The sequence below is a fragment of the Apodemus sylvaticus genome, chromosome 6 (genome assembly GCF_947179515.1).
Source record: "Apodemus sylvaticus chromosome 6, mApoSyl1.1, whole genome shotgun sequence".
NCBI classification, from domain to species: domain Eukaryota; kingdom Metazoa; phylum Chordata; class Mammalia; order Rodentia; family Muridae; genus Apodemus; species Apodemus sylvaticus.
The window spans coordinates 11,577,588-11,591,819 of NC_067477.1; the positions used below are offsets into that span (position 1 = coordinate 11,577,588).

Consider the following 14,232-nt stretch of genomic DNA (forward strand, 5'->3'; position numbering starts at 1 on the left):
CTATCCTTTTCCAGTAACAGCGGTAAACTAGTCTGACCACTTTAGAAAATTATTTGGCACTGATTTTCAGCTGAGCATATGAGACACAAAAATAGGTCAAAGAATGTTTCTGTAGTACTGTTTGTAGTAAAAACCTAAAGGAACTTTCCTCTGTTGACAGAAAGGATAAGCAAATTCTAGCTAGGCCTAGGAGAAGCAAATACAGAGGGCGCAGGGTAGGGAGACACACTGGCAGGCAAAGGAAGCCTGGCATGTAAGGAAGAGGGCTGCAGGCGCGAGGTTCACGTAAGCTCTGTCCATTGAAACCCCACTTTTCTGCAGCTCATATTAGGGACCAGAACTGGGTACATTCCATCACCCACAGGGCAGCTTCCTGGCAGACTAAAGCCACACTTAAGCAGGGCCTGGCAGTTCCAAACAGTATGCTGTATGAACAAAAATTGAGTAAATTAATGACTACAAGAAGGAAAACAAAACAAACAAAAAATCCAAACAAACAAACAAATGGCTGGAAGATCCAGATGATCCAAGCATAGCAGAATAGTCAGAAACTCTGAGTTTGCAGCCGAGTCCTGAGGAGGCTCCACATTCCCACCATCTCTTCCTCAGTGGGCATAGTGCACTCGACTCGCCACATGCCAGGGGAAGAATGAAATTAAATGAACAGACTAAACACACCAAGTCCCCACATTCAGTCTCACAGCAGGACAGTGTGGAACACACAGTAAACAACACCGAGGAATAAGAAGGAAGGGAGTGAGGTGGGTAGGAGTGAGTGGACCCTATTTCACAGGCATTAAAAACTTCTGGCAGGCTCACCCAAGGAACTGGTCACCTGAGAGAGAAGTAATTATGCTCAGACAAAGGGACAAAGATGGCACTAATGAGGGTACTCTGAGTCCAGTCACAGGGTAAATGCTAATTGCACAATATAAGATCATGTTGTAACTTTTACCTTCCATTTAAAACATTGTAAACTGGAAAGCTACTGAAATATCTTGAACCGATAACATGTATCTTGAAGAAAAAAATGTATCTAGATAATGGGTATATTTACAGGGTATTTATGTAGAAATCTAGAATGGGTCAGAGAGATGGCTCAGTGGTTAGGAGTACTTGCTACATTTTCAGAGGACCTGAATTATGTTTCTAGCACTCAAGTAGATAGGCTTATAACTACCTATACCTCCAGTTTCAGGAAATCTGATGACCTGGCCTACACCCCCCACCCAACACACACACACACACAAATAAGAAAAAATTATTAAAAAATATTTAATGCTATACAGTTTACTCACTATAAATGAGTATTTTAGCTGCATATGTGTGTGTGTGTGTATACCATGTACATATCTGGCACCTGTGGAGGTCATAAAAAAGTATCTCCAGCACAAGCAGTTACAGATGGCTGTGAGCAGGTCTGCTCACAAGGATTGTTACCTGGTGAGCCATCTCTCTACTGTCAGAGGCGCTAATCATACACTGCCAAGTGCTCCCACCAACAAGAAAGCCAACACTAAACCCCTCATTCACTTTGTGCTTGAGTATTTCAAATTGCACACATCCTGTATGTCTGTCCTTGAGTCATTTCTTTTCAACTCTGACTATATTAACAAGATTTAAGTTTCTTATAATTGTACCAATATTACCTCATTTTTATAAAAATTTTACAAATGCAGTCAAATAATTAAATCACATAAGCAGACACATAGGCCTATGCTACAAAATAAGCAATGCTTAAGGGCTAGGATCATTGTTAGTCACAAATATGCAACAATACAGAGACACTTCACAGAGCTCTGCCAGGACAGCAGAGCAGCCTTCCCTGGAAACACCTCATGCTGCAGGATTGCTTCTCAACTAATCCAAACTCCAGTTTGTGTTTTCAAAACCCTATCTTAAAAAGCAAAAAAGGAGGCTGTGCCTGGTGGCACACACCTTTAACCCCAGCACTCAGGAGGCGCAGGCCTTTGTGAGTTCAAATCCAGCTTGGACTGCATAGTGAGTTCAAGGCCAGCTAGGACTTCATAGGGAGAATTTATTAGAAAGAAGTGTGTGTGTGTGTGTGTGTGTGTGTGTGTGTGTGTGAGAGAGAGAGAGAGAGAGAGAGAGGGGGGGGGGGGGGGAGGGGGAGGGAGAGGGAGGGAGAGGGAGAGGGAGAGAGAGGGAGAAGGAGATAGAGAAACAGAGAGAGTGCGAGCAAGCGAGCTCTGGCTCTGGCTCAACACCTAAGAAAGTGACCACCAAGACTGGAAACAGTTCAGTCCCCAGAACGCATGTGGTGGGTAGAAGAGAACCAGCTCCCATGAGTTGTGCTCAGACCCCACCTGAACATCACGACGAAAGCACAAAAGCAGTTGGTTTTGCTTTTTTTTAAAGACAGGGTTTCTCTGTGTAGCCCTGGAACTTGCTCTGTCGATCAGGCTGTCCTTGAACTCACAGAGGTCTGCCTGTCTTTGCCTCCTGAGTGCTGGCAATAAAAGTATGTGCCAACATCACCTAGCACAAATGTAATTTGAAAAAAGTTTATTTGTATGTGTGATTTGTCTAAATACGTGTGTGCACTGTGTGGGTCATGGTGCCCATGGAAGCCAGAAGAGAGTGTCTGAGCCTCTGGACCCTACGTTACTGACTGCTGTGAGCTGCCATGCGGATGCCTGGGGAACCACACCCAGGGGCCCTGAGGAGCAGCCCGTGCTCCTACCCACTGAGCCAACGCGCAGCCCAAAATGTAGTTCTAAAAAACGAAGATGGGGAAAAAAGAAAAAGAAAGCACCTTTAGCCTAGTTATGCCCCTAAGATGTCCTGCCCAAGACAAATTCCTCCATGCTCTGCCACTCTGATCTGTTTGTTTGTGTCTGAGTCAGTAAACACCAGAGTAAGCCTAGAATGTGATGAACTGTGTAAAGAATTCAAGTCTATGTGGTGTGCTATACAGAGGGCCTTTGAGAGAACTCTTGTTCCTACATATCTATCCTGCCTTGCTAACCTGCAACAGTGTTCCCTCTAGGCCAGTTCAGACCTTGATGGGTTACACACAAGCACAGTGACAGCATGACACATATCAACACAGAGGAATGGAGGAGACAGCAGAGCGCCACCCAGAGGTGGGGTGGAGAGTCCGCACAGAGCAGCATGTGATCAGTGATGGAGCATCAGGAGTTAAGGTAAGGAGCAGCTGCCCAGCTCGGACTCACATGGTCCCCAGCTCTGAACAGATTAAAGTTCGCACGTCTGACTCCCTGAACTTCAACGCTTCTGCCAGGCACTAGCCAGGGCTTACTTCTCAGTCCCTACCCTTTTCTAACCACGGGCCATCAACACTTTTCGAATGATAAGTATCCCTTCTAGCCAGAAATCCTTGGAGAGCCACTCACTCACCGTCCCTTCATCACTGCTATCACTGTGGGTGTCTGTCTGTCTGTGTCGTCGTCATGTAACAGCACATGTGTGGAGGTCGGAGTCTATGAGTGAGCTCTCTCCTTCCTCTGTAGAACCCCAGGAATTGAACTCAAGCCATCAGGTTTGCTAGGTAAGGCTTTAGGCACGGGGCCACATTGTTCTTCTCTTGTCACCATCTGCTTTTCTTGTGTCTTTGCTTCTCAGTTTCTCAGACAAGTGGGTCTACAAATGAAACACTAGATTCCTATCCCAATCCCCAATATAAATGGACTGACTGACTCTTCCTTAATCTACACAGCATGGGCACCCTTCCCCAGCAGGCAGACTCCAACACTGCAGGTCTCCCCAAGCTTCTCCCTAAGAGGAAGAGGCACCTTCTAGTGACCAAGAAAATCATCACAGAGCTCCTTGGTGCCAACACAGTGAAGGTCAATGCCCTCCTTCAGCCTGACAAGCTACTTTTCTTTCTCTCTCATTACTCCATGGCAAACTCTAAGTGACTCACACCTGTGTCCTTTACAAAGCAAACCACTGTTTCATAGGAATTTTCTATGCTCATTAATGGAATACTGTTTCAAGTCTGTGCTCCTAAGAGCTCCTTACACTCCCCCACTGTGTCCCTACAGGGCATATTTTCCAGGCATCTCCCACAGGCTGCATCTCCCACAGGCTGCATCTCCCACAGGCTGCATCTCCCACAGGCTGCATCTCCCACAGGCTGCATCTCCCACAGGCTGCATCTCCCACAGGCTGCATCTCCCACAGGCTGCATCTCTCACAGGCTGCATCTCCCACAGGCTGCATCTCCCACTACATGATTTTACTTAGACACAACTCAAAGCAACTTGTGAAATATTAGTAATGTTTTAAGTACTTAATTATACTTTATTAAACAAAGTAGCACATGAAAGCAGATATGTGCAGTAAATGTAGTCTAGAGACCTGAAATCTAGTCCTAAATAGACTACTAATTAGCTCTGAGACTGCAAACATCTGATAAAAGAAAGTAGGAAAAAAAATGTTCATTTCATCATTACCACTGGAGTGTAAATTTCCAAAATCCTTTACTATTAACACACTACTAATCATGTAAAACTGCCCCCCAAAATATGAATAAAAATCAACCTTAGAGGACTTAAGAGATGGCTCAGCAGTTAAGAGCACTGGCTTTTCTGAGTTCAATTCCCAGAAACCACATGGTGGCTCACAACCATCTGTAAAAGGATCCAATGCCCTCCTCTGGTGTGTCTGAGGAGAACCACAATGTACCCATGTACACAGAACAAATAATCAGAAAGAAAGAAAGAAAGAAAGAAAGAAAGAAAGAAAGAAAGAAAGAAAGAAAGAAAGAAAGAAAGAAAGAAAGAAAGAAAGAAAGAAGGAAGGAAGGAAGGAAGGAAGGAAGGAAGGAAGGAAGGAAGGAAGGAAGGAAGGAAGGAAGGAAGGAAGGAAGGAAGTCAACCTTAGAAAATAAAACTCAAATTCACAACAATTAACAACATACCGTGGGAGAACACTTTACACACAAGCCTGCCTCCCTAAGAGACTAGAGATGTGAGGCAGGGGAAAGAGTGGACATACTCCTTAAGAGAGGACAACATTAGCAAGGAAGCGAGATCAAGAGTACAGCCATGCGTCATGTACAGACACACATGCATATAGAGTTACACGCATAAACAGACATATGCATGTACAGACATACAATATGTCTTAATATATGAGCATGTACAGGCACACACTGTGCACAGACATGCATGCATGGATAGATACACCACCATGTACAGACACACGTTCGTGCAGAAATATATACCACACACAGGCATGTGGATAAACTTGACCTAAGTGAAAGACACCAAATACAATGCTCTTGCCATACAGTCTAGTAGGGTATCACTGCCTCCACTGCCTTATAGCTCCAGTCACATTGCTATGATTCAAAGACAACCAAGATGCCCTTTAGGGAAATGCAAAAATAGTGATATACCTAAACAATGGAGTATTATTTGACATTAAATAAACAAGCCATTAGGTCTCAAAAAGGTCTGAAGGGTCCCAAGATGCATAGTATTTTTTATTAGTATATTCTTTATTTACATTTCAAATGTTGTCCCCTTTCCTGTCCCCCCCACTCACCAACCCACCCAATCTCGCTTCCTTGTCCCTGGCATTCCCCTATACTGGGGCATCAAGCCATCTCAGGACAAAGGGTCTCTCCTTCCTTTGATGTCCAAAAAGGCCATCCTCTGCTACATATGCAGCTGTAGCCATGAGTCCCCCCATGTGTACTCTTTGGTTGGTGGGTTAGTCCCTGGGAGCTCTGGGGGTACTGGTTGGTTCATATCCTTGTTCCTCCTATGGGGCTGCAAACCCCTTCAGCTCCTTGGGTCCTTTCTCTAAGCTTCTCCACTGGGGACCCTGTGCTCACTCCAATGATTGGTTGAGAGCATCCACCTCTATATTTGTCATGCACTGGCAGAGCCTCTCAGGAGACAGCTACATCAGGCTCCTGTCAGCAAGCACTTGTTGGCATCCACAATAGTGTCTGGACACACATGGTATGCACTCACTGATAAATGGATATTAGCCCAGAAGCTTGTAATACCCAAGATACAATTCACAGACCAAATGAAGCTCAAGAAGAAGGAAGACCAAAGTATGGATACTCTGGTCCTTCTTAGAAGGGGAACAAAATACCCACAGAAGGAGATACAGAGACAAAGTGTGGAGCAGAGACTGAAGGAAACACCAGCCAGAGACTGCTCCACCTGGGGAATCCATCCCATATACAGTCAGCAAACCCGACACTATTGTGGATGCCAACAAAATGCACAGTATTAAGAGAAACTTATGGGGTTGGGGATGTGGACATCCACATGGATACAGGGGGAGAGGAGGAAGTATGGGATGTGAAACAGTTGATGGGTAGATGGTGACGACAGGGGTTAAAATATGGAGTATAAATAAATGAATGAATAAATAAATAATTTTTTTAAATAAAGAAAGAAACTTATCTGGGGCTGGCAATATGACCTTTAGCCAAATCTGACATTCTGAACTTCATCTGTAAGAGCTACATGGACTTTAGAAAGTTGCCCTCTGAGTGTACCCCACCCCCAAACACACACAGAATGCATGTCCACAAAATAAGCCGTAATAAAATTTTTTGTTGCCGGGTGGTGGTGGCGCACGCCTGTAATCCTAATACTCAGGGAGGCAGAGGCAGGTGGATTTCTGAGTTCGAGGCCAGCCTGGTCTACAGAGTGAGTTCCAGGACAGCCAGGGCTATACAGAGAAACCCTGTCTCCAAAAAACCAAAAATCCAAAAAAACCAAAAATAAAAAGAATAAAAAAATAAAGTTTTTTGTTGGGTTGCAGAGATGTTTCGGTGGTTAAGAGCACTGACTGCTCTTCCAAAGGCCCTGTACTGGCTAGTTTCATGTGTCAACTTGACACAGGCTGGAGTTATCACAGAGAAAAGAGTTTCAGTTGGGGAAGTGCCTCTATGAGATCCAGTTGTGGGGCATTTTCTCAATTAGTGATCAAGTGGGGAGAGCCCCTTGTGGGTGGTACCATCTTTGGGCTGGTGCTCTTGGGTTCTATAAGACAGCAGGCTGAGCAAGCCAGGGGAAGCAAGCCAGTAAGAAACATCCCTCCATGGCCTCTGCATCAGCTCCTGCTTCCTGACCTGCTTGAGTTCCAGTCCTGACTTCCTTTGGTGATGAATAGCTGTGTGGAAGTGTAAACTGAATAAACCATTTCCTCCCCAACTTGCATCTTGGTCACGATGTTTGTGCAGGAATAGAAACTCTGACTAAGACAGGCCCTGAGTTCAATTCCCAGCAACCACATGGTGTCTCACAACCACCTGTAATGGGATCGGACGCCCTCTTCTGGTGTGTATGAAGACAGTGACAATGTACTCATATATATAAAATAAATAAATAAATCTTTGAAAAAATACACTAAATCATGTGTTTCTTCTTGTCTTTGAGGTAGACTCTGAGTATGTCATTGATCTATCCTGTCATCTGTAAACACCAGAGTATAATTTCACACACCCAGATGGTATACAAGCCTACTAACACAAAGGCTATATGATAGGAAGAGATATATATATGGTACAGCCAAATGAAGACAAACATGACATTAAATTGGGCACAATAGGAAATAATGTGCTGTGAAGCTGTTGAGAGAAGGCGTGCATCTTAAAATAACCAGAGCTCTTTTATTATTACCATGTAAAGTATGTACCTGTCTGTGTCACATGTTCATGAAGCTGGCACCACAGCAGGTACATTTACTCACCAGCATCAGCACACGTGTGCAGTAAGAAGTTGGCTGGAGGATGTAAGCAATAGGAACCGACCCACTCTGTGATCATCTGTGGGAGCATGACATGTGCTCGGGGAAGCACATTAAGCTGCCGTGACTGTGAGTAAGCTGGAGAGTGGACTTGTACAGCTAGGAGCACTCACTGCTCTTGCACAGGATCCAGGGTCAGTTCCCTGTGCTCACATGGCATCTTACAACCAACACCTGTAGTTTCAGCTCCAGAGGATTCCATGTCATCTTCACGCCTCTGGGCTGACCTGCACATACACATTGTACATAAACGCCTCTCTCTCTCTCTCTCTCTCTCTCTCTCTCTCTCTCTCTCTCACACACACACACACACACACACACACACAATTTAAAAATAGATTTTCAAATGAACCCAAGACCTCTGGAAAACCTGAGTCATCTCTCAGCCTATTTTGTTCTCTCTCTCTCTTTTTTTTTTTTTTTGGATTTGGTTTTTTTGAGACAGGGTTTCTCTGTGCAGCCCTGGCTGTCCTGGAACTCACTCTGTAGACCAGGCTGGCCTCGAACTCAGAAATCCACCTGCCTCTGTCTCCCAAGTGCTGGGATTAAAGGCATGCGCCACCACCGCCCGACTTTGTTCTCTTTTTAAATGTATAAACTATAGTGTGTTCATACTTGGTTATGCTATAACGTTACTGTAAATAGTGAGACAAACAAATTTTCCAAGTAACACAGAGAAGGCTCTACAGTGGACTTCAGCTTAGCCTGGGCCACAGTGTGAAACTAATATCTCAAAAGAGTGTGTACAGTCTGTGTGTGGGGGGATATATATGTATGTGACTGTATGTATGTATATCTGTGTCTCTATGTGTCTGTGTGTACAATACTTGTCCAGCATACACAATCCCTTGGACTCATTGCTTAGAACCACCAAAAAAGAAAGGTGCATGCAAGAAAGGTGTGTATGGGGTACATAATAAAAAGATTCCCGCAGAAATATTCTAAAACATTAAGCGTCCTCCCAGATTTAGAGGTAAGCTTAATTGTTCTGTTCCCCCCATCCCCCACTGTGTGGTGGTTTGAATATGCTTGGCCCAGGGAGTGGTACTATTAGGGGGTGTGGTCTTGTTGGAAGAATGTGTGTCACAATGGGCATGGGCTTTAAGACTGACTTCCCTGCACTCACATAGCTGCCTGAAGTCAGTCTCCTCATAAAAGCCTTCAGATGAAGCTGTAGAGCTCTCAGCTCCTCCTGTACCAGGCCTGCCTGGATGCTGCCATGTTCCCACTTTGATGATAATGGACTGAACCTCTGAACCTGTAAGCATCCCCAATGGTTTGTTGTCCTTATAAGAGTTGCCTTGGTCATTATGTCTGTTCACAGCAGTAAAACCCTAAGACAGCCTGTGTCTTCTAAATATTCAACAGTAGAAAAAACTGTTACTTTTAGAAGTTTTTAAAGTTCAACTTATAGCTAATATTGAATAAAAATTAATAGTAAAATTGAAAACTTAAACAATACTGTTGCTTAAAAACTCTTAACCTTCTGACTGGTAGTGGCATAAATCTTTAATCCCAGCATTTAGAAGGCAGAGGCAGGCAGATTTCTGTGAGTACCAGGCCAGCTTGGTCTACAGAGTGGGTTCCAAAACAGTCTGGGCTACACAGAGAAACACTGTCTTGAAAAACCAAAAATAAATAAAAATAAAATTAAAAACTAACCCTTTAAGCCGGTGTTACATACGTCAATGCAGTCAGGGTACTGGCAGTAACTGGTAAACTGCTGGGCTGCAGCTGCCTCAGGACAGAGCACTCGCCAGGACTGTGAAACCCTGGGAATGTATATACTTCCAGCTGAGGGGTACACGGTTCAGGATTATTCTTTCTTCCTTTAAAAAACTATTTTATGAGTGTGTGTGTGTGTGTGTGTGTGTGTGTGTGTGTGTGTGTGAGAGAGAGAGAGAGAGAGAGTGATGTCATCAGATCCCCCGAAAACAGGCTCTCTGTAAATGCTCCTGTAAATGGGACTGTTAGAGCCATCTCTCCGCCCATTATTGTCTTTCTATGCTGATTAACTGTCCTTAGTTATACATTCATTGCTAGCTTTCAAAGCATTTAGGAATGTGTAAGATAATGAAATCACAGGTTGAAATCTTTAAACTTTGAAAATGAGAGAGAGCAGCGGACAGTGAAGAGCTTAGGACTTACGTTTTGCTTCAGAAAGACTCTGATTAGGCGACCAGACCAACATGCCAAGATTGTCTCGTTCTTGACTGCGCCTTGCCAGTTTGGCTTAGTAGAAAGAAAATAAAAATTGTATTATTAGAAGTTAGTAGTTATAATTAAGCAGCAAATACCACCACTATCTGATCCTCTAAATCTCAGACCCTGACATCACCCCCTCCACCGTCCATCTCACACCCATACAGTTAATAAATAAAATAACTTTAAAATGGCATTTTAGGAAATTCACCAAGTCCCGTAAGATGACTTTTCTTGGGGATGGAAACAGGGTCTACGGGGTGTAGAGGCAGGAATGCTACAAACATTAGTGGAATGCCAGCTATTGTTGAATGTGCCTTTTTAATTTTGTTTTTGTTGAGATGGGGGTCTCAGTATATATTCCTGACTGGTCTGGAACTCACAGAAACCTACTTGCCTCTGCCTCCCATGTGTTAAGATTAAAAAATGTGCACCCTACGCCTGGCCCCAAATGCCTTTTAAATATAATTCAGAAGTTTTAAAAAAAAAGTTAATTCTGCATACAACACCACCAACAAAAACTTAACAGAGATCCGGCCGATGCCTAGGCCTCTCCTATACAGACACAGACACTGAGCTGACTCCTGAGTGTAAGGCTCTCTGGTGTCTTAGACTCTTCAAAGTCCCACCTCCCGATGCACTGGCAACAGATTTAACATGAGTTTGGGAATAGGCAAACATTCAAACAAAAAGTGTTTCATCAAAGAAAACATTCAGCAGGAGTTGTCTATGCCTGTGCATGCTTACAATCCCAACGTTTGGGAGGCCGAGGAGGATCTCAGCTCAATAGACCCTCAAAGCAAGATGCTAGTCAACAAAAATACCCTCCCAACCAACCAAACCAACAAAAAGAAAAAAAGACAAGAACTTTCCATTCACCACCCTCACCGGTCTCTCAGAAAGGGGGAGGGGTGGGGAAGGGAGAGGGTGAAGGAACTAAAGCTCCACGGACTCCGTCCCTGCTAAAGCTCCCTGGACTCTAGCCCTGCTGAAACAATGGCCAGCTTGGTGACAGTATGGCGAAAGGGAACTCTGACTTATGGTGGCAATACAAAATGCAAATGACACTTTGGAGAGGAGTTATCAGTTCTCCATATGCATGCAACAAGAGAAATGAGCTGATAAATACAAAAGAACATAAATGAATAAAAAAGCTAAAGAAGAGTCAGAAACAGAGAAGGGGAGGCTTTGAGGAATCCGTGGTGGTGAGCAGGGCTGTTCGGAACCAAAGCAGCCGCAGCTGCGGGCACACGCAGCCGCACACCCATTTCCCATCTGTGCACTGGGAAAGCCCTCTGTAGGGAGGGAAACTGGGCACATTAACTCTCAGACCAGACTTCTAAACATATTTCCAATAAAATAGCTAATATATCTTTTACAAATGTCTTATTCTAGGGCTCACAAGATTACAAGATGACCCTAGAATGTTTTGTTATACTAGAAAATAAGAAGGCTGCCAAAGAACATGGGTCTATCTTCCACTAGCTAAATCTAGAAAAATCTGAGCAACAAAATAAATGACAGAAACTTCATGGAGTGGACACGGTGGTGCGCATGTTCATCCAGCACGAGGTGAAGTAGGTGTAGGAAGAGCTCTGAGAACGAGGCCAGCCTGGTCTCCACAGTGAGTTCCAAGCCAGCCAAGGACACTCAGTGAAGAATAAGAACTGTCACTAATGTAAGCTACAGGCAGAGACCATGTCTTTGTGAGAGAAAGGAGAAAACAGAAGGAAGGAGGGAGGAAGGGAATGAGGGGTGAATGAATCTTTCAAAATGAACTTTGGAAATAAAAACATTGTAAATGAATGAAGAAAACATTATACAACTTTTAGAAAAAGACATAGGGAAACCGTGTAAATTTGTTTTAGGAAAAGTATCAATAGATATGGTAACAGAATCATAATTCATAGATGGGTCATTGTCCTTAATCTCAACTTGACAGCTATGTATGAGAACTGAGCAGGAGTCAGGCCTATGATTTACCAAATCTCCAACATCCTCCAGCATCTGTGCCAAAATCTACGGTCCCTGCTGTGAGCTGGGAAGCCACTGTCTTTATTCTTGTGCTACAGACAACGCTTTAACCACTGGGCCCTCCTTTGCTGTAACTCTGCAGCCCCGAGCTGTTTTATGCTGTTGCAGCCTTCTGTGGAGGCAGTAAGCAGCTGGGACTCCAGCATGTACAGCAGGCATGGTTCTTAAGGTACTGGGGGCATATGCTATCAGCTGGGACCAGAACGAGTGGCCCAACTAAACGGGGCTGTGGGTGATAGCCAACGTCTCCATCCCCAGAGATGAGTACCTTGTCTGACCTGCCATCAGCAAGGCTCATACACCCAACTCACAAGCTTGGAGACCTGCAGTCTCCCTCTGTCCAGCACCTGGAATTCTCTGGCTCCCTGAGACACTCAGCTGGGACCACTAGACCCTCAACCTTTCACTGCTGTCTTTCTTGGGATCCATGAAGCATTGCTCAGCACTAGAGAACTAGAACTGTGGAAGAGCAGATGTGACACTGCAGACACATTCTGCACTTAGTAGCCTTTGCTGTAGCACTCGTGGGTCGTCTCTGCAACACTTCCTTCTGAATGCATTCTCCCATCAACCTGCAACAGGCCTGCATCTGCTGCCTGTCCTGAGTGAACACTCCTGCAATATAAGCATCATGCAGGAACATTCCCGCAGTCTCCTGAGGGACTCCCTGTAGCTGCTGCCCACCAGCTGCTCCTGAGCAGCTTCTGAGCAGTTGCTTCGCTGTCCTGTGTTCTAATGTGGGTAGACTGGACATTCTGTTACTGCTGTTGTTGCGCTGCTTCTGGTCAAGGTCTCCACATAGCCCCGCTGTCCTGGAACTCACCATGCAGACTGGGTTAACTTCACACTCAGATCTGCCTACCTCCTGAGCATGGGAGGAAAGCCATGCACCAGCGTGTCCAGCCCCAGACATTCTTACAAGTTAGCTGAATATGCATAACCATTTTCTTTCTCTTACTCAGTTTTCTTCATTTATTTGAATTTTAAGTTGTTTTTTTAATTTTACGTATGTGCATGTCAGTATGCCATGTGTCAGGGTGTCCAGGAGCTGTCCAATGTGGGTGCTAGACCCTCTGGAAGAGCAGCCAATGCTCTTAACTGTTCTCCAGCTCCCAAAGAAAGCTTCTGTAAACAGCTGTGGGTTTCACTGAGCACATGTGATAATTCTATTTACCTGAAAAGTGAGTTTCTTGGTCAGACTTTTAGAACTATAGTTAATTCCTTTAAAAAGCCACCTGGTTTTTAGTGGCTTTATCATAATTCCCTTACTTCTGTAAACACAGCAGACTTCTTCACTCGTTAGTACTTGGTTAGTTTACTTAGGCCTTTTATTTTAAACATTCTGTAAGTGTTTAGTGCAGTCATACAGTGGCTTCCACTTAAACTTCTCTAGTTCTCAATAACACTGGACAGCTTACATGACATGCTAACTGTAATTTTTGAAGTAACTATTTAGACACTTAACACATTTTAAAAACAAAAACAAAATAAAAAACCTGAGCCTGCAAGGCTGGAGGTGTAGCTCAGTGGTAGAGTGCTTGCCTAGCATGCTGGAGGACCTGGGTTCTATCCCCAGCACTGAAAAACAAAGAGAAAAAAAAAAAACCTGAGCCTGATAGTGGTATCATGTCTTTAATCCCAGCACTCCAGGAGGCAGGGGTAGGCAGATCACTGAGTTTGAGGTCAGCCTGGCCTACAGAGTGAGTTCCAGGATAGCCAAGGGTACACAGAGAAAAAAACTGTCTCATAAAAACAAAACAACAAAAAAGGGCTAAGTGGTCAAGAGCACTCCCTTGTCTTTCAGAAGACCGAGACCTGCCTCCCACACCCACGCAGCAGCTCATCACCTTCTGACTCAGTTATAAGAGGTGTACTCCTGGCCTCCACGGGCACAAGACACACGTGGTGCACAGACATATATGCAGGCAAAGCACTCATACACATTTAAAAAAAGGAATGAAGCTTATGCACAACCGCCAGAAACTGGAAAGGGCACCAGTATCTAAGAGGAACGAGAGTGGCGGCAGGCATTCCACACACCGAGCTAGTAAACATAAAAAACGTGGTAGCTATTCATTTGCACAAAGTTCTATCTCCAGGATAAAAACTGAGGAGAAGCAGCATGAAGGTCTGACTGAGAAGAGCCACCACAGGACCACATCTCTGCAGGGTTGGTTCTAGTGGTGGACTGGTTAGGAAGGGTGAGGACGTGCAGCCTTGGTGGACTTGAAG

General features: G+C 44.5%; 1 protein-coding gene across 2 annotated transcripts in view; it reads right to left on the minus strand.

The window, feature by feature from the left end:
- Positions 1-14,232, minus strand: part of Rcor1 (REST corepressor 1) — a 77,372-nt gene that overhangs the window by 26,780 nt on the left and 36,360 nt on the right. For both annotated transcript variants that reach the window (XR_007978272.1, XM_052184993.1), the window contains exon 3: positions 9,913-9,996. Coding sequence is in view for 1 of the 2 variants with exons in the window: in XM_052184993.1 (XP_052040953.1) it covers positions 9,913-9,996 (84 nt within the window). In the remaining variant the exon portion in view is untranslated. The remainder of the gene's footprint in view (positions 1-9,912; positions 9,997-14,232) is intronic.